This window comes from Helicoverpa zea, chromosome 17 (genome assembly GCF_022581195.2).
Source record: "Helicoverpa zea isolate HzStark_Cry1AcR chromosome 17, ilHelZeax1.1, whole genome shotgun sequence".
In the NCBI taxonomy this organism is placed as follows: Eukaryota; Metazoa; Arthropoda; class Insecta; order Lepidoptera; family Noctuidae; genus Helicoverpa; species Helicoverpa zea.
In genome coordinates, this window is record NC_061468.1 from 3347112 (window position 1) to 3375089 (window position 27978).

Consider the following 27978-nt stretch of genomic DNA (forward strand, 5'->3'; position numbering starts at 1 on the left):
AAATAAATATTGAGATGTATACATTATTCAGCACCAAAATGATCATAATATTAATTTTATTTTCATAAGGTTGAAAAAGTCACTTACTATAAAGATTCATTTAATTTTACCTAAATATGTACAAAACAATTCAAGAAAGAACATTGATTAGAAATGTCGAGACGAAGTGAAAAATTACATTATATAAGAAAGTTTCTAGAGTACGAAAGTACGAAATGTGTTAAATTAATAAAATTTTATTCTTAATTTTAACGACTATCTAAATCTCGACTGACGTCTAACTATGCTAGTTCTACTGTTTGTAGAAGAAAACCAATTTTCATCAGAATTTCTAGTCCTGACAAAAATGTTACCAGACTAAAAAAACTCGTGAGAGTAGCAATTTTACGAGACATACAACTTAACAAACACTTTCGCTCTAATTGCCGCCATTGCACAGACTTTGTAAACATTGATACTGACACGAGTCTTTTCCTTATACATACTTTTCAAATGAAATATTACATGAGCACGCAGCCCGTGGACACGTCGTCCCGCGCGGGCGCAGGCAGGGGGCGGGGCGGCGACACCGTCACCGAGGGGGCAGGCTCCGCCCCCGCCGACTCCTTCCTCCCCGCCTGCTTCGACACTTCCGCCTTCTGTGGTGGGGGGAGCTTGGCTTCTTGAGTCTGTGGCTTTGGTTTAACTTCAGCTCCCAAAGAACTGGTGCTTGAAGTCCGCACGCGAGTCTTCGACATCGATATCCGACGTTCTCGCGAGTTGATGATCGATGTTAGGAAGGGGATTTGGTTGCTTATCGCCATCATAAATGGTTTGTAGCCGAGGCTGGAAATAAGAAATATGATGTGAATTTATAAAAAAAAAAACAAGATAAACTAAAATACAAAGACATAAGGATAGATCGATCATAAGGTTAAGTGGATGTGATCATCTTATCACGACGAATTTTGCTGGAAGGGTAGCCACGGTTGCTGAGGTAACTGGTTGGAGGTGGTCAGATAAGCAGTCTATCTTTGAAAAACACTGGTACCTAGCTGCATCCGGTTAGACTGGAAGCTGACCAAGGCTAGGCAGATGACAAGGTCTAAAATTGTAATGTCGTACCACTCAGCATCAGTCCAAGCGCATATGTCCTGCAGCGCCCTGCGCAGGCGTCGCACGGCGTCCAAGCTGACGTCATTTCCCCGCGCCGCGTTAGTCGTCCGCAGCACGGCCAGCGCGTCGCGCAGTACTACTGCTACGACCACTGCCCATTCTACGCAGCTGGCTTCTGTCATCAGTTGGAGGTAGTATCTGGAACATTAATGAACATTGTAGAAATATGTACATCTTTTGATGACTAAAGCTACTTACGTTTTGAATTAGGTATAGGCACAACTATTTTGAATATAAAATTATTTCATAACAACATAATATTCTCGAGTGCATATCCTTGGAAGTTCGACAGCGAAATTTCTTGAGTCGCATCAGCGGCATTCCAGCCACCGCTCCCTTCGCTAAAAGTTAACGAAAACCTACGAGCGGCAACGAACAGATAATCTTGTTCAAATAAATAAGCGTGTATATAGGTATTTTTAGCACGCAGTAATCAACCATATGTCCAAGGAGTTAAGGTACATATTACATTGTCTTTCCCACTCCTCGCCAAAAAGAATATATGGAGTGCTTTACCTGAGTTGTACATGAGAGGTATGGGAGCCTCGTTCAGCCTGGTGATGATGCAAGCGTTCCATGAGCGCGGCGTAGCGTCGCTCTTCACCCGCTCCTAGGGCTTCACCCGCCCACGCCACGCCGCCACCTTCGGCTACACTGCCTTCGCCCGCTGAACTGTAAAAATAAAAGACACATTTTGAAAATAAATTTATTATTTAATACATATTCACTTCATAGGTCATGAGGAAGGATTGAGAAGCAGAGGTAGACCGAGGAAAACAGTGATTAACTGCCTGAAAGAAGACATGAATAAGGAAGTGGATGTTAGTTTTTCTTCTGACAAAGAGAAATGCAAGCAAAATAACTTATGTGCTAGGCAAGAAAAAGATTATGTAGTCATGTATGGTGAGGTTTCTACATAAAAACTGTTCATAGATGACTGACTATATTTTTACATAACGAGGCCCAGTACTTCGAAAATACAGTTGATCCTACACTACCTACACAGTAGGTGGTCTAATTGTTCTCTGCGTATACGCTTGCGTACTTCCCGTGCAGTAGTAGTCTGGTCACTTTCTACATTCCATAGTTACGAAATAACTGTTTACCTGACAGGTCCAGGCGATACGGGAACAGCGCCGGTCATTAAAGGCAGTGCAGCACGTAACGGTAGACTCATGTATCCGCTGTCACCGCACAGGCTGTCTGATTCCGCTGACGGCGTGTATGAACCTAAGTAAAGCAAGAATAAATATTAACTAATGTGATTTTATTGTCATTTTTTGCTATCAAAACATGGATCTGCACCGTTTATCTATTTCTCAATAAATGACTTTCGCACTGTAAGTGGAGTGCGTGACTTCTACTAAGTCTTACCATGTTATATGGGAGCTCATCGTGTTCTCGAGTGTGGAAACATGTGCCCTAAGTTTTACATTATTATTCACTCACACTCTTCTGAACATCTCTGGTACTTACTAGTCACAGTGCTGCCTTTCCTCTGCAAGTACTGCTCCGCATCATTGACCACAGGGTACGGCCAGGCGAAGTCTTCATGCAGTCTCTTCACACACAACACCGCATTATCTACTCTAGCTGCCCATTCTAAATGAAAGTCTAACGCGGCGGCCATCTCGCCTAGTGCGTTATGAATACTTACTGGTAACAGTGCTGCCTTTCCTCTGCAAGTACTGCTCCGCATCATTGACCACAGGGTAGGGCCAGGCGAAGTCTTCATGCAGTCTCTTCACTCACAACACCGCACTATCTACTCTAGCTGCCCGTTCTCTCTCGCCGGCTAACCACGCGACTAGGTGTAAGTCTAACGCGGCGGCCATCTTGCCCAGTGCGTTATGAATACTTACTGGTAACAGTGCTGCCTTTCCTCTGCAAGTACTGCTCAGCATCATTGACCACAGGGTAGGGCCAGGCGAAGTCTTCATGTAGCCTCTTCACACACAACACCGCACTATCTACTCTAGCCGCGCGTTCCCTCTCGCCGGCTAACCACGCGACGAGGTGTAAGTCTAACGCGGCGGCCATCTTGCCTAGTGCGTAGAGTCGGGCGGTGGATAGAAGGAGTCGCGCGTGACGTTGTATCATCATGTCTATGAAGAACTCTTCTGCTGTACCGCTGTATGAGTCCCTGTTGGAAGGAAATAAAGTTAATGTACGATATGTAAGAGGTGAGAAAGATCGTAAGACAGATTGAGTGTGAGAGAGAAGTGCAGCGTAAATTACTTTGGTTGAAAAAAAGTATCAAAAAATATTCTACCAAGAAATTACGCAAAAATATGCGCAAAGAAGGTAATTGCGCAAAACTATGCGCAAAGTAGATAATTGAGCAATAATATGCGCAAAGTCGGTAATTGCGCAAAAATGCACGCAAAGCAGCAACTAGCATAAAAATCTTGTCATAGTAAATATTGCTACAAAACCATCAGATCTTGGAAAAATTAAAACGCAACTGAAGATGTAGTTACCTGTCAGCCCTAGCAGGTACAGACTTCTTTCTCTTGACAGCGGCTGTGGCCCTAGCAGGGGGGGCATGTGGTGGGGGCGCGGGGGGCGGCGGCGCGTGCGCGGGGGGCGAGGGCTCGCGCGGAGACACGGTCGTGCTGAAGCTGCGCCCACGACCGCCTGCCAACTGGGAGGGGGAAGGGGTGATAAGTAAATTAACCTCATGTATGCCGCTAATTAATGAACAATAGAAAATCCACTGTCTCTTTATTTTATTTTTATTTTATTTTCTTCAGGAAACAAACAGTCACGTACAAAAAACTTACAAAAGAAAACAATAGATTCAAAAAGACTTTGAGTTCCATACAATTTTAAATAGTGTAGTAAAATGTAGTAAAGTAAAATAAGTACCTACCCACAATTTATTATAAACATACAGTCAAATATACATTACATTAAAAAGTCTCGCGTAGATCTGCGCACCGGCATACAAGGGTTTAAACGAATCTATGAGTTGTATGTAGGCTTGTGTCTGCTCTGTCTGATCTTTATAACAAAATGAGTATCGTAAATAAGTCCCGTGTTTAAAAATATTGAGAAGTTTGTTTTATGTAAGAGTAATGGTGAACGCGCACCTGTAAGAATCGACCGCGGCGAAGGAATCGAATTCTGTCAAATGTCAAGCGTGTCTGTGATTCTGCCAGATTTGGACTATTAGACCGATTCTTACATGGCGTGATTTCACCAATAGGGTCATTTTTAAACTTTTACTGACTCTCCAGCCAATCCTCATTACCAGTAAAAATATCAAACTGATTCCATCAACTTCAAACTTACACAGAACCTTACAAACACAACATGTAACAACAACATCGTCTGTAAGTAATTGCTTACATAACCAAAACCCTACAAAGACAACACCATCATAATCTTCACAATAGCCTACCTGCATACTGCCCAATATGACGGACAAGTCCTCGGCGTTGGGGCTGACAGTTTGCGACTGCACCACCTGTCCGTACTTCGCTTGGACGTTCACCGAGTTCCGCGGTGAATCCACGTCGTTAGGATCTGGAAACAAAATGGAGATTATGTAATACTAGCTCTTGCCACAGCTGGATAAAAAGTATTTTCGCAGTCATTTCAGTAGTTTTATCGTGAAAGACGGAGGGATAGTCAGAAAGAATTAGCTTCGCATTTATAATACTAAGAAAGGATTTAAACAACATTCAGTATTGGCTAGTTTTATTTATGTAAATAAATAAGCATTATGGAAATAGAAGAAATTAGCAAGTTTTTTATATAGTTTAAAAATTAAAACTAAATTAAAAATTAAATTCAAAAGAAATTTCAGGAGTCAAAATCCGGAGGAGAACGAATAAGCTTTTAAGGGCTTATTTTAATCGACTTCCCAAAAAAGGGGTGATCCTCAATTCCACTTCCTCACCTATAGCCCTGAGGAATCTGACGAGATCCCTGGCGAGATCCCACCTCTCCTGCTGCAGCGCAGTGTCCAGGAGTTGCGTCGCCAGCTGTCTGCTCACCGCTGAACTTTCCAAGTTCTAGAACACGACAACATTCATACATACCCTCGGAACTTACGAACACATATCCTGCTATATTGTTGAAGATTTTACTGATAATACAGAAAATACGAGATAACATTTATATTTATAAAAATGTAATTATATGAAGTAAACATAATGTAAAGCCTTTACCAATAGCGACGGTAATACGACCCGAAAGCGTAGCAAATGACTAAACTAAAGACATAGGAATAGACAAACATTAGTGTCCAATATTCTCGCAAGAATGCTTATAGGTACGTAATACACAGCAAACACAAAAGCGAATGCAGGTCATTCTAAATTCAAAAATTGCTTTTGCCACGCCACGTTTTCGGTTCGCTTTTTTAAGTGGCAAAAGCATAACAGCTAGGCTAGTCTTTGGTCAGATTTTAAGAAAGAAGTTTCTAATCAAAATGATCGAGTCTATGGTATAGTATAGACTGCGCGGTAAAAAGCTGACATTATATTTATAATGTACCTTTAATAGCTGCAAGAAGAAAACAAAATTAATTCAGAATCATTACTTATCATAATCATTAAAGCTTTTCTTTGATATTCGTGTATAAATACCTGTAATATGATCAAGTATGAAGCCGCTGTGTCCAACATCTTGCGGTGCAGACATTCTTGGAACAATTCCTTTGGTTTTCCGGCTGCCGAAAATAGATACGCCCATAGCGCAATTTCTGTTTTTCTTGCGCATTGCACCACCGTCTACAAGAAAATAATACCATAAATATCAGTGAACTAAAGTCCATCCTCCTCCGAGCCTTTTCCCAATCATGTTGGGGTCGGCTTCCAGTCTAACCGGATTCAACTGAGTACCAGTGCTTTACAAGAAGCGACTGCCTATCTGAGCTCCTCAACCCAGTTACCCGGGCAACCCGATACCCCTTGGTTAGACTGGTGTCAGACTTACTGGCTTCTGACTACCCGTAACGACTGCCAAGGATGTTCAATGACAGCCGGGACCTACAGTTTAACGTGCCATCCGAAACACAGTTCATGGTGTCTAAGATATACTTAGAAAGTACATACAAACTTAGAAAAGTTGCATTGGTACTTGCCTGACCTGGGATCGAACCCGCGCCCTCATACTCGAGAGGTTGGTCCTTTACCCACTAGGCCACCACGCCTTTTTTCATCAGTGAACTAAAGTACAGTATGAAAAGGGTGTTTTTCAGAAAAGAATACCCTGTGACGCACAGGAAATATTTTTTTTTTATTTCGTGAATTCTATTATATTTACTCTAATATTAAAGAATATATTGTTAACTAGCTAAATCTGCATTTTAAATTAAAATTATAAGATGATTTTAAGAAATATTAAAGTTTTTCTGTCAGCGTATGATGCATGGTATTCCTGAACGTCACAAAATATAATTAATTAAAAATAAAACAAACAAGTAATAAAACGAAAACAACTTATGGTAGCATAAAGATATACTTAAAATCTTTTAAAAACAAACAAAACGATAGCATAATTCTATAAGATTATTAAATAATCAGCTAAATAATTTCACTTTCGTCACTTCTTGGACACATCTCACTAGAAAAGTTGTTATTGATAATGATATCCGCTATAATTTCCAAAATCAAGCCTAGTGAGAAATTTTAGATACTAACAAAATACTATGATGCCAAAATAAACGCTATAAAATGAAAAATATATATTTTAAAACCATTTTTGTAACATCCAGAATATGGGACAGTGACTATTATGAAAATTTCGTGATGGATAAGAATAATTTGAGCAATGTCCACACTGCCGTTTTCAAAACACAATTACAAAGAATAAAGTATTAACTCACAATTTTTTTAGATATAAACCTTTACACACACATATATAAACAAAACCGATTAAATGTAAGCCTTTTCGTTTGATACCTACCACACGCGCGGACAGGACGCTCCCATAAATTATTTAATTGTACACTAAGCTTTACAATTCAAGATCGTTACGATTTTGTTCCGGTAGTATGTAACGTGACGCACAGGAGGTGACGTTTTCATCTCACAAGACTTTTAAAATTGAAAATAACTAATATTTATTTAAACTACCTTGTTTTTAGCCTTACTAATCTAATAATGATGAGTTGTTTATGTTATATACAGTGTTATAGAGTTAAAAAAACAATTTATTAACCTTTTAAATACTGCCACTATCCGGACCAAAAATTTTGCGCGCCGATGACACCAACATTGTCGTCACAGTTTTCGCCTTAATTGACTTTAAAACGGCAATGGCGGAATCCTAATACGATCATAAAGTTGCCAAGAAGGTAGAAAAAACAGAAATTAGTAGATTTTGTCTTCAGTACGATATCAAATTCACCGTGACGAAACCGGATTTTCCGGAACAATGATTTTCGTAGGACAACATTAACATAATGATATTTCTTAAAATAACAATAAATTTATGGCATAAAAATTAAAAATACGTTTTTAGAAATACAGAGACTAAGTTCAAAAACTTAAACATACCTAAAAACGAATATTTTAGAAGTTAGATGTATTTGAAATCTCCAAGAGCGCCATGGGACACACGATATTTATACGTCCTCTTCAGGTTTATTTTAAATATAAAAATAACTATCCACTTTTTATGCTACATATCGATTTAATTGTACATTAAAATATATACCTAAATTAATCAAAAACTCACTTTCACACGTGCCATATAAAAAAATAAAAATAAAAATGTTTGAATGTGTGGGACAGGCCCATTTTGCTAGGGTCAAGTTTTCTGAAAAACACCCAAAAAGAATATGTGTGGCAATAGCAATACATATATTATTCATTCGGTTTTACCTGACAGCGGCTGTCAGTACCATCAATGATTTACAATTTACATGATATCCGCCCCATTTGACTAACAGCATGTGTAATGGACTATTTGTTCATTTGCATGCAACGCCTCAAGTGTGATTTACTGGGGAAATTATTTGATGTATTGTGAAACTAAATGCATACGATTAAGTATTTGTGTCATTCTGTTATTTTTCTATTAATCACTTGAAGTTCAAAGAAAACATTCATAAAAAGGAGTGAGGAGTTTGAAAAAAGAATGTTTTGCCTAAACCATTTGAATAATTCAGCACACATGTAGGTATTCGAGAAGAGCTGGAAATAGGCCTCAGTGGCACCTCTATCCAGCAACGAGGTATCAAATGCAGATAAAGCTCAGTGGCGGTCATGGCAGACACTTATTATGACAAAGTTCTACCTAAATTCTCAATATATACTGTATATACTCTGTGGTAAATACTTTGTACTACCTTTTACTTAACGGTCACTCACCTGCAAATACACGGGAAACTCATGCACGAACTCAATGATCGAGGGCAGCTGTGCATCAGGTATGGGCTCTTTACTCGTGGCCTCTTCCTCCAACACCTCATGCAGCAGCAGTTCCAAGGAGTGCGGGAAGTACGCGAGCTGTGAGCAGGACCTCGCGATCTCCCACGCGTGGTAGCCTAGGTTACGGCGTAGCAGCTGCCTTAGAATCTGGTGTAGGTAGACTTGGCTCTGGACAAAAAGAAGAAGTTTGTTAGTGTTTTGGAAATAAGGGGATAATACTAATAGTTTTTAAGAGACTCACTTTCAAAGGAAATCTGAATTATTTTATCAAGGGGCTATTGGATTATAAAAAATAATTATTTATTACAGATGGCACTCTAAAGCTGTGGATCAGCTATGTCATGACAGTCTATTTTTAAAGGTTAAACGAGTCTAAATTACTCAGCCCGACTAGAATTTACTACTCTGTGCTACTGGACTTCTGGACATCGGTCAACTAGTGACTAGGTTTCATATGCAGACTTATTGCCTTTCAGTATCAACCAACACCCTAGCAAAAGCAAAAAAAGATATTTTGTGGAAACATCTATTTCCAAGCATTGGCAGGTTAATTCGGATATAATTAATTATTTAGGCGCGAAACAATCGACGTTACCCGGAAGAATGTTTTTTTTGTTGCTGTATAAAGATTATCGGTTCAAGTGCTAGGTATAATTGGATTTGTAAGAAAGGAAGTCGGAAATAACTGTAACATATATACAGGTTCTTATTAAGTTTCTTTTGTTTATGGATTATAGGGCCGTACCTAAGATGGAATTTATCTTCTTAGGAGCAAAGTAAGGGCAAATATCGTTTCACTGAGCAGCTGAAAATACAGTACCCATTCATTGAAAACTTTTGCATCATCGGCACACATGGTCACACATCACATCACAATGTCATATTTTCAAAAAATGATTAATTTCGATAGCCAAACTTACCGTTCTATTGACGACGCAGAATGGTAACGAGAACACCGAGTTTGAGTCAGAAGCGTACAGCGTCGTGTCGTTCTCAGCGCCCAGTAGGATAGCGTCGTCGAATAAAATTGCTGCCAACAAAAAACAAACATGTATAACGTATATAAAACATATAAGAAATATGGTGACTAGGAGTTCCAAATTATTTTCCAAAAGTAAAAAAATACTGTTCATTCTGTTATATAAATTAACAAAGCTTTTTGCTACTCCTACACAGAACTAGTAAAATAGCTCTCTCAAGAGGCGGTGATAGTTTAAGTTACATCATTAATGATCAATCATTCTAGTCTTTATGTATACAGGAAACATTCATTATTTAGAAGTTATTTCTTTCTACACAAGTCTTACTTTATACTTTTCTCATGGTAAACTTACTCAGTGGATAAATATTCAGATGGAACGGTAGCATGATCCTCTTAGCCATGAACGTATGTCTCCCCGAGTCGGGATGTCTGGTGGCGTCTCTCGGCAGCAGAGGCAGCCACACCCTGGCGCCTAGGGCTCCACACCACAGCCATAGAGCTCGGGACAACTGGGTCTGGGAGCCGGAGACGCTGCCACATGACCAGACACTTTCCACGCAAGAGGCCAGGACTGTGGCGGGAAGGCAGCTATATGCCTGCGGACAATCAAGTAGTTCATGAATATATAAGGCAGATCAAAGCTAATTTTATATTATTTTATGCGGATTAAAGGATAAATCAGAGAAGTAATTTTGTCAGGCGATACCTGCAACTTGATTGCTGAAAAGTTTAATCAGTGATAGCATTTTATTTGTATTTGCTAAACCTCTAAAAGCATACAAACTGCAAATCAATGTTTTCGTGGCTCGACACTATTCTAGGCGTATTAAGTTATTGTGAGACAGTAGCTATCAAGTTAAAACTGTAATTAATATACAAATGTGGGCCAACCAAGCGGATCTAGTCCAGATTATTACAGTATCGAATAAAACTCAATATAATGGCGTTTTATAATAATAAGTGTCTAATTATTTATTGGTCGATAATAAACAGATTTATTTTATGCACTTTAATCGCTTGCTGCGGAACATTAATTTGAGTCCCTGTATCAATAATAGTTATCTTGAAATCTACTGCATTTAAAGCCATTCGAGATACAATCAAATTACCTCTGTTAATAAATATACCCTGTTTCCGAACATAATTTAATGTTATAGACCAAATGCATACTGGAATGTTTCGCTGTTAGTTCACGTTTTCGCGTATTTATTGAACTACTTATACATAATATGCAGGTGCATTTATACCGTGAAGTCTATAACAACATAGTATCAAGTTCACGATCGCATATAAAACAAGTGCAGAAAGATTGATGTGTTATGTTATACAAGTAATATCTGATAATGATCACACTGACCGACATCCGTCAGTGGAGCGTGCAATAAGCGGGCGTTCACGACGCGCGGCACGCACCGCACACGCAATTGGAGCAAAACGTCGTATCATTAACGTTTAACTATTGTAGATTGCAGCAATGCAACCCAACACATAGGAACCTCCTAATATTTAAAATTTTGAAATATTAAGTTATTACGGATGGTTCCTAATCAAATAAATCATGCGCACAATTGATCAGTTTCCGATCTGAAGTTAACTGAAAATGTTTGAGGTGCTCGTCCTGCGCACCGAGGCATTGAGCCCTCTTTACATATTAACTCGCGTTTTCACTGGCCGAAAGCTGTTCTATGAAAATGAGGAAGCCTGATGCAACTCTGGGCGATTGTTGTTACAGCTAGAGCGAGTGCGCACCAAACATTCCACATCCGCAACATAGGATATGAAGGTCTAAACCAATCGCCTATAAATGCCTTCTGAGTGTACTTTGCCTAGCAGTGCGTTTTTGACATCAACTGTCAGTGCGTCTCCGGCATAATGAATATTTACGTAGCGGTCAGTGGATTTGTTTTCGCTTTGTATAAGATTATTGGTCACAAGGATAAGTTTGTGAAGTGATGTTTCCATTTTACAGATATCGTGCCTCCTCGCCTTGACGGCGTCTGTCGCGGCTGACGGACTATTGGGAGGAGGACTAGTATACGCACCGGGTCATGCCTCAGTAGATTATTATGTGAGTGTTACAAACGATAATTTATTATCATTTTAACATCGGGTGTTTATTCAATTTAACATGGAATGTGTTTTTGTAGGCCTATCCCAGATATGCCTTCGAGTATGCAGTGAGAGACCCTCACACGGGAGACAACAAGGCACAATGGGAGAAACGAGACGGAGACGTAGTTAAAGGTACGAGAGTTATTTGAAAAGTTCTATATAATTTACAGATTAATGAGTATAGATGTAATATAATCCGATTTTTGTTACAGGAGCTTACTCACTGGTGGAGCCAGACGGCAGTTTACGTATAGTAGAATATTGGGCAGACGATAAATCAGGTTTCAATGCTGTCGTGAAGCGCCTTGGACCGAACCTGCACCCCGTGTCAGCGCCAGCGTCCATCTACAAAGCGCCCATTCCAGTATTAGGACATGGTTCAGCCATTGCCCCAATTTCCGTTGGACCTATAGCCAAACTGGGAGGATTAGCTGGCGCGCCTCTCATATCAGGCCCAATTATTGGGGGAGCTGTATCTTCTGCTAATCTTATAAAAGCGGCTCCCATAGCAGTGGCGCCCATCGCCCCGATAGCACCAATAATCAAAACACCGATTGCGCCAATTGCACCCATTGGATATGGATCATTAGGAGCGATTGCAAAACCCATTGCACCCATAGCTCCATTATTGCCCTCATACGGAGGACTTCCCGGCCCCATTTACAAGGCTGGCCCAGTATACTCTGCTCCTCTGCCGGGTCCCATAATCAAATCTGGACCAATACTAACAGAAGGTTTGGGAGGTTACTCAGGTCTGCCTCTGTTGAAAGCGCCTATTAATTTGGCCGGCATCGGAGGATACGCAGGATTGAAGGGCGATGGTCTTTTAGGTTATGGCGGTTATGGAGGCCTGAAGGGTGACGGTCTAGGATATGGAAGCATTGCGGGCCTGAAAGGTGATGGCTTACTAGGATATGGAGGCTTAGGAGGACTGAAAGGCGATGCTCTGATCGGATTAGGCGGATACGGAGGCCTGAAAGGCGATGCTCTGGCAGGGTACGCCGGCCTCGGGAACTTGGGCGGTGGATACATCAAAGCACCTATTGGAGTCAGTGGAACATTAGGTGACCTTGGCCACGGTATTCTTAATACGTGGGGCGCTGGCGGCTCAATAGGATCTCTTTATGGCAAACACTGATTAATTTTATACCTAACCTAGAGAAATTTCAACTTGATGCCGCTGTCCATTGCTACTACTACTACTTCTATACTTTACTAAGTTGAGTCCCCTTTAGAGAATGAAAGGAGGACGTTAAAGTCAAGTAACTTTTGTACATAAGCTATTTATGTTACTAATTATAAGTCAGACTAGCACTAATAAAGCATAGACCACCATGTGGTTATATAGAGTTGTTTTATTCACCTGAATTAAATTATAAATATAAACAATGCACCTGTGCATCCCGTGGAGTTCCGAACTTTTTCTTTTACAGAATGCCCACTTAAGTACTCGACATACTTTTATTTATATCTAGTCAACTTGTTACCCACTTAGTTCCCTATTAGCAACAGTCAACAAAACCTTAATAAAACCTAGTCTAAAGGTCTGTCTGAAATTACAGCTGTATCTGTTTCCGACTCATGATGTCACGAAAATATGAAGGAACCCATTTCTATCTCCTGGTAGTACGATTTTCGTGGTAGATTAGTTAGTAACAAAACTGGATACATTATTCGTTTATAACGAATAATTATATGAAAAGTTGACGAAGTATGAACGCTAAGTTGGAAACAATGCTAGGACTGTTCTACAACACATTTTTTTTTGTCACTATAGTCCTTAAACTGATTGATCTTTGAATTTTCGAATTCGGCCCGAATGGTGTAATTGCACCAATAAATAATTACTGATGCAAATTGCTGCATCGAGTTGGATTTGTTTTGAAGACAAGTGGTAAGTCCTGGAGACTTTTATAGGCTTTTGACGCAGGAAACAGCTGCCAATGCATAGTTCACTGAGAACATTTTAATTATCACCAAATAAAAAGGAAATCTGTAATCACTAATCAGTTTGCTAACTACATAATAACAACTACAAAGTAGCAACAATTATTCTGTTGAAGTTTAAACAAATTGACAGTTTCCGCACAATTATTATATTATAGGTAGGTACGCTTTCTTAAGATATTTAAGCTTCATAAATACACAAATAATCTTGTAGTTCGAAGAAAAAAAAGTTAAAAAATTCAATACATAATTTAGTGGTACATATTTTTTTGCAACGAATACTGGCTGGCTCGTATGGATTACGGCTATACACAAGATGAAATAGACGACTATTTTTAAGACGTTTAAGCAAGCCTGCAATTATTTGATCAATCGATCTTCAACATTCTGCTAAGCTTGGTAAAGACCAACGCTTGCTAACAATAAAGATATTGGTATCAGTGGTTGATATCAGTGACCATATCAAAAGTTAAAAAAATTACAGGTATACAGTTAAGAAATTAATTATACAAATTATAGAACAAGGGCAGCAATGGTTTTGACTCAAGTGGAACTATCGTTAACTTCCATCGAGCCATATCGTGTAATGTCTTCATATAGAAGGGATGAGTTTTGGCTTTAAATTTTCAAGATAGATTCATAGTTAGCTATTTCAAACTATTTTGTTTCTGCTTGCAGTGCAAGCATAGAAACAAAAGGTTTAACATGCTCTTTTGGTAATTCTCATCATCATCTCAGCCATAGCACGTCCACTGCTGAACATAGGCCACCACCTTAGATCTCCACAGATACCTGTTGGAGGCGACCTGCATCCAGCGTCATCCGGCGACCTTTATAAGGCCGTCTGTCCAACTTGTTCCATTGTTTGGTCATTCTACCATTGCTATACCCACTGTTACATTACTACTGTAACTCCAAAACGAAAGTCGATGTAAATGAGAGTGTGTTATGAGCCCGTCGGACGAAACCGTATCATTACAATATTCACCGTGTTATGACAGATTGGAAACATGCAAGACTGACTGATAGGCATAAATCACATAATTGACTTCACAATTTATGTATATCAATGTACACATGCATTGTTTTTATACGTCAAGTGTATTAAAGAAAAGGAGTAATGGTTCTGTCTTCTGAATAGTGCTAAAAACCTAATAATTACCGTTTGTTTCGGAATCCTTGTGATCATGGTGCCCTGTAGATTTTATGCCACATAGAGATCAGTGATTTCTGAAATCCGTCTGACGTCCGCTGAAATTGTAAAAACGCGTACTAATGTAACATCCTGGCTTGCCGGCCCAGGAACAGGGGCTTTATGCCGTCAACTATCAGGCGTCATCATCATCTACGTTGCTCTGTGAAATTTATATAAACTCACAAAGAATCTGGCGCCACTAGGGCGACGAGGCCGGCTTTTTTGACGAACCATACTCTAATAAAAAATGCTGAACTAATGAGCATTACGTGGTGAAAAGACAGACCCATCGATCTCCATACCATCGGGACGTTTTCAGGCTTTTTGTGGTGAACCTTGTAAAGGGAACTCTAAGCACTATGCCTAATACAGCCCCGCCTCGGTCCCGAACACGAAAAAAATACATTCGTGTTCTGCATGCATTGGGTCATGTTTCATGTGAATAACAAACCTGTATGTCAAAACGGGTCGCTCGAGTTCTACCACCGAGCACTTATAAAAGCATTGTGCACATACAGACAGTCGAACATTCTGTATATCACTCGCTGACAATATGAATCGGTTTTTAATGGTTAGTAATTATTTATTGATATGTTGAGAGTGAGCTGCGTATTAGCAAAGCTAGCCGACTGTGACGCTATGAGCATAGTCAATAATCTGGGGAATATTAAAGATAGATTTGTCTTTTTAAGATTATTAATGAAGATTAAGATTTCTAAAGAGATACTGCTATTGATTTCAAATCTAAAATTGTAATATAAAAGCTCCAGCTTCAAATAAAATTGCAGCTACAACTGTTAGAGAAAAATACTACAATTAACATACTTCTGCTAACTTGTGCAATATATTCTAGTAAAAATGTATATCATTACAGATAGCGTGCACACTCGCCGCAGTGATTGCTACTGCTTCCGCTGGAGCAGTTAAAGTACTTGACAAGATCGTAAGTAGCGTCCAAGTAAATAATATTTTCAACGTAATATTTTGGGTATTTTTTAGAAAAGTAAGTTTTTATATTTTTTATTACAGGATCATCCCCGCTACGCATTCAACTATGCAGTCAGCGATCCAATAACAAAAGACAACAAAGCGCAATGGGAGACCAGGGACGGAGACGTGGTCAAAGGTTCCTACTCTTTGGTGGAGCCTGACGGGACCCTGCGCGTCGTGGACTACGCGGCCACCGACCTCACCGGCTTCAACGCAGTCGTTAAGAAGATCGGCTCGGCCGTACATGCCCCAATAGTAACTAAACCAGTCGCTCCCCTCACGAGCATCATCGGACCAGTCAGCTACGGCTTCGGAGGAGCACCTTTACTAGCCAACCTACCGAAGCTGACCTCCTTCGGCAAGTGGAGCCTACCATGGGACCCTCTCACGCACTCCTATGGGGGATGGGTCCCTATCGCGGGGCCCTTACTAAATACGCCATACGTGACGATTTACAGCAAGAAATACGTCGACGGAAAAGTCCATAAATGGACAACGGGACCGATACCGTTGTACGGTAAAACATTAGTTTTGAAGACGAAACATTGAATTTAGACGAAAAATGCTTGGATTAATTTGTGTATTGCCTTGGATTATTTATATCTCGGACCATAGTGGTCAAAGGGTAATTCAGTAAATGAAAGTAGCCATATAACTTGTATTACGATGTCTTCTGTGCGTAAGGGCATTAAATAACTTTCAAGCCAGCATTAATGCTTAGGCAACAAGTCTACAGAGGCTATGCAAATACAATTGTACAGAGAAGTTGCCAACTGTAAATATGTAAATAAAATCATTTAAGTCATGTTTTTGTGTTTTCTTGACCACCGGAGAGATACTAATAGGTAATAAAAAATACAGCAAAACAAAAATCATCAGAACTTGCCCCAAAATACATTGTATGAATAAATAAATAGCGATTATCAGATATCATTAATAATTATGTCCGTGGTGAAAGTGACATTTTGCTAATTAATAAACATTATTAAGTTACTGTAGGTTCTGGGGCCCGATTCTTCTAATTTTACTTAAGCAACGTACGATTCACGTTCGACTGCGATCCAATCCCGACTCGATTACAATTGAAACGTATGTGGCATTCTGCTATTTTTTCTTTGAAATAAACGTTTTTATCCTTTTCTGTCATTCAATAATGAATAATTTTGTCTGCAAGTGATTTACGATTGCAAAATGATTGTACAGCAAACTACCGTATAGACCAAAATCACCAAAATAGCAGACCAATCGCACACCAATCAAATGTCAATCGAATACGGTTGGTCTTTTATCTGTAGCAGAATGCCCGACATGGTTAAAACTGCTATTGCGATTGTATTGCGATTCGATTTCTATTCGATTTTGACATTATTAACTTAGGAGAATCGGGCCCCTGGATTGACACGAAGGTTAACTGTAAAATTGCGAGGAAATAGTTATTACAAGTGAATGCACTCTCTGACTTTAATTTGTTTTTATGACGGATATTAAAAAGGTGTGCAAATCGTGAAGCGGAACAGAATTGTCATAAAATGCTTAAGAAACCGTAGTGCCGCACTTTTAATTTCACGTAGAGCAATAGTTAACAATCAGCTGGGCATCTTACGGACGCAGTATGTTGAAAACAAATGACATTTAATCAGATCTTTGCACTGTTTGTGTAACAAAATCGACGCCATCGAAGGGGGCCCTCGCCACGACTAAATCCAGCGGAAAATTGTTGAACTATGTATTTCTGCATGGAAGACATTATTGGACTTGAGTCGTAGCACGGACGTTTTTATATTTGGTTTAATAGCATGAATATCGAAAGATCTTATATTGATGATTTGATCGAGAGGCCACACCTATTTTGCTCACAGCGGCTGCTAAGCCGCACGCAAAATCAAAGCTAGAATCGAAGAGATTGTAAGAAACAGATGAGAAAGAAAGTCGATACTGTTAAGGAAACTTCAGGTGCAGGAGCGACGGGCAAGGTTCAGGTTCTCCTTTTGATAACTAACATAATAACTTACCGTTGAACTTTGTTGCTTTACTTAATATAGAGTGTGTGAAAGCAGACGCAGCTAAATGATAAATGCCAGTATTTTACATGGAGCGTTTGTTTATCTTCTCAACCTAGTACCCGGGAGTTTTTGGAACTGGCTTAAAAAATTGTATTAAATATTAAACTGCACCATGATCCACCACCGATACCATTCCATAAGGCGGTGCGCAACAGGTTAAGGACATGGGTAGATATTCCATCCATTCGCAGGCATGCATGAGTTGATTTCCCTGCCAGAGATCATGATTTCCGATAACTTCTACTTGAATCCTAGCATCAAGAGAGTTTTTAGGCAAGAGTGCTCTAAGACCACATTATGGCTTACTATAGCATGAACTAGTCGTCAACTTCATGTCTTTTATCTATGTATGTATACTAATATAATACAGAGCATTATTTTATGTTTGTTTGTATTTTAAATGCTCCAGAACTATTCTTCCACCGTAGGAAAGCTACACTGTTCCTGAGTAACATAGATTATATTTTATCCCGGTACGGGTTCGGCTAGTAAAAATTTAAAGTAAAACAAGCTTAATAACAAAACATCCATGGAATTGCACATCACGTGAATATAAAGAGGCATAAGAATAATTATGTCGTTGAACCTAAACATTAATTTTATTTTATTCAGTCACTAGAACGATTCAGGTGTCTATGAAGTGACAATACTATAATTTAGATCTAGGCTTCGGCTGTCAAACGAACAATCGCGAACACATACGTCATTTAGACACATAATCAACCCCAATTAACTCATTAGTTAATCACACTATGCCTAACTGAACCAGTTATGTATGAACTATTTGTGAATACTAAATCAGGCAAAAAGCGCTGAAAAAGACCGGCTCAGAACAAGATGTTGGACATAAACCGGGGCGCTGCCGGGTCGAATAATTAGTGTAGTATAAATAGGCATGTCGCAAATGACAAAATACAGTGCACTTCGTTTGCTCACTGGAATACCTTGTCAGCCACATCAACATGCATATTACGGTAATAACTTCCGAGTATTTATAAATAAAATAAACTTAATCCAAAAATCATCGGGCGATGCCTTCATCTTTTTATTTTAAAGAGAAGAGAAGAGAGAACTTCAAGTAAAATATTCTATCTTTCTGTTTTCCAGGTGACCTGCCTGCTGGCTCTGGTAGCAGCCGCTTCGTCAATTCCGCCCGCGACGCTGTCATATGTTCCCATATCCACCATCGAAAAAATCGTAAGTAACTTTGTATAAGGATTCAATCAAGTATAAAAACTAATTTTAAACACCCTTTCCTTGGACATGTATAAAATATCAGAATATTTTTCGTCACCAAGTAACCTTTCTTCCTCATTCCAGCCGAACCCGAACTACGGATTCAACTATGCGATAAACGACCCGTCGACGGGCGACAACAAGGCACAGTGGGAGACGCGAAACGGTGACGTCGTACGAGGAGCATACTCCCTGGTGGAACCCGACGGCAATGTACGAGTAGTAGAGTACACTGCCGACTCTCTGACAGGATTCAACGCCATCGTCAAACGAACTGGACCCAACGTACACTCTGTGTCGTTAGCAACACCCATAGTGGCTAAACCAATCGTTGAGACCATTGCCCCGATTACTCCTGTCATTACCAAGTCTGTGGCGTGGCCAGCTGGGCCCATTGGACACGGACCTATTGGACCCATCGGCCCCATTGGGCACGGATCTATCGGCCCCATTGGGCACGGATCTATCGGCCCCCTAGTGCCAATCGCGCCTATCGTTGAAGCAGCCCCCGTTGCTGAAATCACGCCTGTTGCCGAGGTTCACCACCAGCCCATCATAACCCCGATCATCGACACTCCGCCAGTGATCGCTCCCATGCCTACGCTGGACATCCTGCCGATCTACCCGCTGCCGCCGGCCGGCCCGTGGGTGCACCTGTCCGGCACGTCGTACGGCCACAAGGGCAACATCGTCCGCCGCTGGGCGGCCGGACCTATCTCACTAGATGGCAAGACGCTCACCATCAGAACCAAGCACCATTAACCTAATTTAAGTTTCAAATGTAAATAATTCTATAACTAACTTCTCCGTGTATAGGTAACCTATTTAGTTACTCACGGCGCTAGTGTGTTCTTGCATTTGAAATTTTCGTGCAAAAATACACATAGGTCATATTAGAAGTTAAGTTTGAGCGGTATAATCCAAAGCAACGAAGTGTACCTGAATAAATAAATACTTTACGAACGAACTTGTTTTTTGTAGAACATCTTGTTAGTGGGCGGCGGCCGTAAAATAGGCGCGTTTAGTTATGCGTGCCGAACATTCAATGACACGTTAATTAACTGGTAAAATATGCGTTTTCATTGCATAACAGCGTAACGCGGTTAATTTGCAATGTGCATACGAATATTTTAATTAATTCCATTAGCTAGCTGGGTTTATTAAAGCTTATGTAAGAGGAAAAAACATGTTATAACAATACGCAGCAATCGGTAAGGTCGGAGAAAAATAACTAATTTTTCTCCGCTCGAAATCTTAGATATTGTTTTAGTCATCAAATTTAAAAAGTGTACTTACCGGGTTATTGTCTTCATCAACGTCGTACTCTTCTCTTTGAACCATCATCAGCTTACCGCTGGCATTGATCACCTGAAACATAGTCAAATGATTAGTAATGATAATGATACTTTACATGTAAAAACTTGGTTAAATATGGCGTGATGGATATACGGGTTAGCTCTTATATCTTATATTCTAACAATAATGTTCAGCTACAGTTACTTATCAAAACTGTAGGCTAGAACTACAAGAAGACTGCTAATTAATGACATAACAGTCAGTATTCTTTTTATTCGACTTGTTTTATACAATATAATAAATAGCCTGGTTCTTCAAGCGTAACAGACAGTGTCTGACAGATGTGTTCTTCCATGACGTCCTAGTGAGGCAGAGCTCTTAAGGGTTTTGGGAGCTGTCTTATGTTTTGACGTTCGAAAATTGAGCCTTATTTTAATAAATGTCTGTAACGGTGAGTATTATGAGACGTCTTGTCATGTGGTGCAAGGACACCACGCAGGCGGCACCGCGTCTCTAGTCATGTAGTATGTCCAGTAGTACGTACAAGCGAGTCAGGCTGGCGCTGCACGGGCAGGCAGACGGTGGAGGAGCGGTGGCGCGGCGGGTCCTGCAGGCGGCACAGCGACGCCGACACCACGCACGCGGGGTGTGACAGCGCCGACACGTCCACTGCTTGTACGCACCGCATCTCTATGTTGCCCGCTAAAAATACAACAAACAAATATCAAATTAAGAAAAAAATCGACTAGTAAACGGTCTAGATATGGGCGACTAAACATAAAATATATATATAAACATCATTATGAGAGTAATTGGTAATAGTTGGCTCTGCGGCGTAATTGCGAACACGATACTCTCTAAAGAAGCACTTCCGAACCACGCAATCGAAGTCACGCGCTCCTGTTATCGACTGCAGATATTCATCTCGCGTCGTACACTCCGCCTATTCTTCTTAAGACGCGCGCGACATTTGCGTACCTCGGAAATGTACCTTAACTTTAAGTATGACCTTCTTACAGTTCTAAACATTTACAAATATAATACTATAGTTCGGCCATTCAGAGAATGCGTTCCTGACACGTCGCGATTGAACTGACGACGTAACTTTGCAATGGCGTTGCAGTTACGATAAAAATATTTTTGCCGGTTGTTTACCGTTTTAACAATTGAGGAGCATTAAAACAACATTATTATATCAATAATCAATGAATGTTATTACGTCGTCAGTTCAATCGCGACGTGTCAGGAACGCATTCTCTGAATGGCCGAACTATAATGTCCATTGAATATGCAATGGACTACAGTAGATGATCGTTTTAGACACTAGACCTTATATATTCACTCTTAAGGTACAATATAATTACCGTTATCGAGACAGTTGAGCTCGTAGATGGTGACGAGGGCATCAGCGCCGAACACGACGAGCTGATCATCCAGTATGTCTAGCACGAACACTTGGGATTGTACTCGAACGATCTTAGCGAACTTGTTGTCGAGTTTTGCTTCTCGTGGGTAGAAACGGATCTCGTCGTGACCGTCTAGGATACTGTAGCAACCTGGAGAATTAAAGTGGCTTTATTATACAAGTACAGTTTTAAAAGATATATCCTATAAGTGACTGCTTATTCTTCAGCACTTTATCTACATCTTAACATTGCAGAGCACGTTAATGTCGGTCCTGCTTGTGATCTCTCTCCGGGCGTATCGGATTCTCTCGGCCGTCCCATCGGGCTATAAGAGTGAAGGAATAGTGAGTGCACTTGTGTCTGCGCACATGCTTGTGGAATATAATATGGCCTGCACAGCTGGATGATCTCCTTATATTGCTTTGGACGCCATAACGTGCAGTGTACAAGTATTAAAGCTGCTTGAATGTAGTCTAAAAGATGATGTTTAAACTGTTCAACCTTGGTCATTTGAACTCACCTTCTAGTTTTGGTCATGCCAAACTACACCATATCTTCAGCAAAATAATAAATAAACTCGAATATCCTGTAATGTTACCTATGACGACGTAGTCTCTCCACCACAGCATGCCGCCGGCCACCACGAAGTCCTTCTCCTGCGCCTCGTTGCCGAAGAGCTTCCAGCGCCGCGCGAGGCAGTTGTAGTGCGCCAGCCCCGTGCGGCCCGCCACGCACACGTTCACGCCCGCCTCGTCTATGGCGCTGTACTGTATGCGACGAAAAAAGTTTATAATTTATTTATTTTTCTACGTTATTCATTACGAGAGCCCAACACACACAAAAGAAACGTTATGTCCGTCTCAATAGGAGATCGCGCCACGACTTATGCGCGATAAAAAACCGACACCCGACGGAACGGACCGCACCGTGTTCAACGAACACATTGGCGCGCGTTCCGGCACGGTACCCATCTCACGCGGCTGCAGCGCGCGCTAATATTCCACCTGAATGGCTTCTATGCTCTGCTCACGCGTAAGAGGGTATTCTCTTTCGAACACCTCAATTGAAAACCGAACTAATGGGTTGAGCGTTCCCATCCCATCCCATTAGATACCTGACAAGACAATCCGCAATAACTCAATGCAAGAGTTCCCTAACTGCTTCGGCCAATATATATATAAGAATGTATCTACTCACCCTCAAAGGCCAATTAGTAGCAATATACGTAGCGGGCAGCGGCAACACGATCCATTGCTTCCTGCACTCATTATCATCCACGAACTCCCTGTAATTAGTACTGCTCTCATATTCCAAGTTCGGCTGGTCGGGTAAACCATTCTCTGCTTGGTACAGTTCTGATGAAGAGTCAATGATGGAGATCTTGGTTCGTTTGGTTAAGTTGTCCTCTAAGTTCACGTAGAGTTTGTCGTCCGCTTGTAGGTATAGGTGTCTTTGGTTGCTCTGAAAAAAAGGTGAAGGTAGTGTCTATGGTTATCAATTTTGTGTGTAAATAGTACTCTACATTACAAATTATGTTATAGATATATGAAGGAAATGGTCTTCAAGGAGTCTTATTATTACTACTACTACTAAAACTTACCATGCAAGGATTAACGCTGAGTGGACTTTTAACGAAATCCAGTTGAATGATGTTAGTACTCGTATCACTTTCCACTTTTACCATCCAAAGCTGGTAGCCTTCCGTTGCCCACTCCTGCAAAAGTGTCCATTGTTTATTTATGATTTAAAATGAACCTTTCATGTAAAACTGTTCAAAAACTTTTCACTTCTCAAAACTTTTTTCTTTTTTTTGTGACTTTTCATAGGAACAGTTCTATGACTCAAGGATTGTGACAGACCACAACTCGGTACGGGATTGTCATCGTACCAACTCGAGTCGTTTATTTGTACGAAACTGCCTACTGCGATTCGTCGGGACAATAGGTCTATACGGGATATAACGATTTGATTCATAAAAATCATTTAAAAGAAACAATTTAGAATTCATACTTTACTTTATACAGTATTTTTTAATATACCCAAGAAAAAACTTCTGGATGTTTAAAGTACCACAAAAGAAGAATACTCACTAAACTAGACACAACCAGCGGGTTGGACTTGCCCAAATCCTGGTTGAGTCCGTAGTCCCACGCCAGCGAACACATGAGCAGGGCCCCGAATGTGCTCCATACCGACACTCCGCCGCGCTCCCAACTTACAGCTACTGCACGGCCGTCCGCCGTCCATCTGTGTGTGTTGATATGATGTTATGTTTTATATATGTACCTACATATATTGCTCGGAAATTCTACAGCAATCGTTAATACGTTGCAAAAGGAAATCATAGTAAAATTAATTATAAATTAAATTTATTATAATTAAATTATAATGTGGAAAGAGCGTAACTAACACATGTATTCAGTAATAGTTGACTTATTTCTGGTAATGTAAAACAAATTGAATACCAAGTTGATCTGTTGATCTATATGAAGGGAATCAACTATGTAAATAACTCTAAAAATAGCGATTCTCTTATAGACCAACATTATTTGGCCATGAATTCATGAACTCCTAAAATCAGATGAAAAAACACTACATATTAGAAAAGGAAAACCTAGATTACCTAATTATTTATAATAAAGACGTGAATTGTCCTTTACCTCATACATTTAACTGGTCCAGGATCGCCGGGGAAGTCTTTAGAGCTGAGCACCATCGTGTGCGACAGCTCCAAGCCGCCCGTAGCCTCGTCTATCGTGAACACATCCACTTGAGAACTGTAACCAATGTCAACTATTAATGGACGATAGGTAAATGTATAATATTGAGAGAATAAAAATATCCATACACCTATTAACAAAATGACTTTGAATCTTGAAATGCTTGTTTAACTTGTGAACCTTGTTTAATTAAAATACGTTGTAATGAAATAAAGGCCGACCGTTAAACAAAATAAAAAAAACTAAACTTACTTTTTCCTGCCAATAGCAATTAATCTAAACTTATGGTTGACTCTTGCGCAAGTCGCGTCATCGATGCCAGGAGCCCAAATACCTTGCACCGCCTGAAAGTACAAAAAATATATTTTAAAATAAAACTTCCGTAAGGTAATCATTCTATCAGACCACCGTTATTAAATACCTGTATAAATTATATTCAGTGCTTCCTTGAGTTTGTAAGTGTAAATAATACTGTCGCATTTTTAAAGCTATAATACCTACGTTAATTCATTTTACTTTGATAGGAACTCCAAAAACTATTTACACTTGAATAAACTCTTAGCAAACCATACTTCATATAGTTAAACAAAAATTAGAGGACAGACTGTACTTTTAAAAGTTTTCATAGCAAGAAAACAAAACAAAGCACGCTTTACACTGCCTATCACACATAGGGTCAGGCTAGGAAATTCGTTAAACTGTGCCTGGAAAGGAACTCTACATGGAATCAAATAATACACGAATTCAAATTCTTAGAGGATGTGGTACCGTGCTTGGGGTGAATATCACAACACTCGCTTTTGTTTCTTACCATTAAATCTGTGTCCAATAAAATCTGGGATTACCAAAATATGTTTTAATAAATACATGAATTTTACATATGAATTCTTCTGGGGAATATGACGACAAACATCTTATGTTTAAAAACCTTATTTACGCAGATTTTTTGAAATAAAAGGTATGTATCAAATCGTTGAAATGATGACAAGAATATGTGAAATTCAATCATAGTATGTACAACTCTTTTCTGATACTATTAACACTTTTAGGGATGACGGATTTTGTATTGTTTTGAACTGAGTTGCATCAAACAGTTCCCCAGCTAAAACTCATTAATTGAAGCTAGAGAAAGCTAATCAAAAAACATGCTAGTCCTGTTATTATAATGTACCAAGCTATTTTGGCTTCAGAACTATAATAATCATACTTACATTAGGATCAAACTTGAGATTAGGCGCGGTGAGATACGCCGCTCGTCCGTCATTCAGCGTTATCCCAAAACCACACACTAGTGGGGAATATTCTATATCATTTACATGTGTATTGTCTTCTAATATTGGCTCAGCTGAAATAATAATAAAAAAAAAATATTGCTTATTCAGTCCTCAGTAAGAATCTCTAAAGATTAATTAACACTTGGACTGAACTATAAAGTATCAAAATTTATTTGACCTGATACAGGTAATAATAAAAATTATTTTATCCAATTGAACAGTCATATTACCCTTAGAAACTTGTTGATTTATAGAAAATGGTATTCTTCCAAGATCAAGACAGTAGTCCCGGTTCTGTGTGCCGTCCCATCGGTACCGCAGTAAGTGGGCTCGGGTGGTACAGACAAGGATTTCCGTGCCTGATATACAGCACATGCGAGTGATCTGACCGTCCCAAACTAATACTTCTTTTAACTGGAAAATTAAATTAAGTTAATGAATTTGGTGTCATATCACATAAATCAGAACTTTTCAGATTTTTTTTTTGGAATTTTAGCAGTTTCTGTAAAGATAAATTATATACAATTGTCAAGAAATGTAAATGAAGTTAAACATTTATGATAATAAGTGAAGACGAAAGCTATGAATTTATTTAAAATATTAAACTTATTTTAAAGTGATAACTTTTGTATGCATAGCTGCCTCTTACAAAGTAATGAATAAATTAGCTTATTTAGAGGAAGTTTATGCATATTCTGTGCATAATTAACTGTAAAGAAGTTGTGTGTGCGTATTATTATCGTGCAGTAAGTAGGCCACATATCACACACATTGTTATTAATTTCTGAATTCTTACCATAATGAACATTGCATTTTTTATAATTTAATTTGCTTTATTATAAACCAAATGTTAGCTTCTACCAAATATGTAAATATGTAAAAATATTCTTTTGATAATATACCAAGGTGATTTTCAGTGATGGTATAACTTCCTTGACGAAGAGTTCAGCGGAGTCTCGTCTCAAGCTTGCGGTGGGGGGGTCATATTGCTGATACGCTGTCTGTTCACTGTGGGCTTCTACATTGTACAGTATGAGATGACCTTCTGATGTCTGGAACAGAGATCATACACATTACGTTAACAATAAATAATATAATATTCTGCAATATATGACATTTTGACTCCACTTCCTCTTTTGTTTGTATGAGATTGCATTTTACAATTCTACACACAGCACAATACAGCTTTTCAAATTAACATCAAACATCTCATTCATAATAAAATCTATAAATCAAAACTTACAGAAATACATATCATAGATGAATCAGGTTTCCACTCCACTCCAACATTGACGCCGAGTCGCTGAAGAGATTCTGTACTCCTCTTGTGGTACACTATGGGTACTGTTGGCTGGAAGACAAGTACATAAGAAAATTAGATTTAAATGTGTTGACAGTATTCACACTACAAATCTTCCGAAATTCGTGTTAGAGAAGACATATTCACTAAATTCAAATAAAGGATTTCTATTGAGAAATATAGATGATCATGAGATGTGAGGAAAATTTCTGATAATGGCTTACCACATTTATAATTTACAATTTACCCTAAGTTCTGGGAATTATTACTTAACATAACTCCCATGTTCATTAAATTGAATTAAGAACAGCAGATTTTACAGCCAATACCTAGTGAAATTATAACCAAAAGCATTTGAAGATATTTTTTATTGATACAATCAGATTAGATTGTCAGATAAGATCTAACAAACATTTTTAATTTTTCTTCCATTGTAAACACACTGTCAACAATACATTAGCAGAACAAAACATACACTTCCAGAAGTAAGGAACACATGATTATTCTGAAGCAAATCATGATGATTGTACATGTAGTTTGTCAATATGACCTCAATGTTTACAAAATGATTAACGTACCTTGCAGAACCATACTGCGAGGCAGTCATCGCTCAGTGAAGCAAACAATATCTTGTCTCTATTCGAAACGATTTGTTTTATAATTTGATTATCTGCACCCAGATTTTTCAGAACTTTGGGCCATCCTATTGGAAAGTACATTTTGATTATAAAACATTTGCCACTCTTATGTCAAATTTAGCGAAACACTGAACACTGCGATCGAAGTTATTCATAAATTACTGTTGTAAATTAAGATGTTCTGATATGATTCGTTATAATAATTTAATAAATCTAGCAAAGAAGCTTCGTAAAAACGTCAACACACAAATCGCCACTATATGACATGTGTCATTTTTT

General features: G+C 39.3%; 3 protein-coding genes across 3 annotated transcripts; 2 read left to right on the forward strand and 1 right to left on the reverse strand.

Moving 5' to 3' along the window:
- On the reverse strand, window positions 1-27978 carry LOC124638009 (guanine nucleotide exchange factor subunit Rich). The gene is made up of 26 exons (XM_047174780.1): window positions 27640-27978; window positions 27005-27112; window positions 26664-26813; window positions 25992-26175; window positions 25699-25832; window positions 24740-24831; window positions 24428-24544; window positions 23858-24014; window positions 23368-23481; window positions 22965-23228; window positions 22366-22534; window positions 21726-21917; window positions 20906-21063; window positions 20362-20433; window positions 9875-10118; window positions 9461-9570; window positions 8481-8708; window positions 5751-5894; window positions 5060-5174; window positions 4559-4683; window positions 3636-3799; window positions 3018-3298; window positions 2262-2385; window positions 1672-1827; window positions 1105-1293; window positions 1-825 (listed from the first exon to the last, which is right to left on the reverse strand). Exons 1-26 carry the CDS (start codon window positions 27778-27780, stop codon window positions 501-503), a joined length of 4257 nt encoding a protein of 1418 aa, XP_047030736.1. The 5' UTR covers window positions 27781-27978; the 3' UTR covers window positions 1-500.
- LOC124638010 (uncharacterized PE-PGRS family protein PE_PGRS3-like) lies at window positions 11294-12979 on the forward strand. Its single transcript, XM_047174781.1, has 4 exons — window positions 11294-11412; window positions 11492-11590; window positions 11670-11766; window positions 11847-12979. The coding sequence occupies exons 1-4, from the start codon at window positions 11395-11397 to the stop codon at window positions 12770-12772; spliced, it is 1140 nt and encodes a 379-aa protein (XP_047030737.1). The 5' UTR covers window positions 11294-11394; the 3' UTR covers window positions 12773-12979.
- LOC124638013 (cuticle protein 19.8-like) lies at window positions 18777-19827 on the forward strand. The gene is made up of 3 exons (XM_047174785.1): window positions 18777-18803; window positions 18937-19026; window positions 19150-19827. The coding sequence occupies exons 1-3, from the start codon at window positions 18792-18794 to the stop codon at window positions 19825-19827; spliced, it is 780 nt and encodes a 259-aa protein (XP_047030741.1). The 5' UTR covers window positions 18777-18791.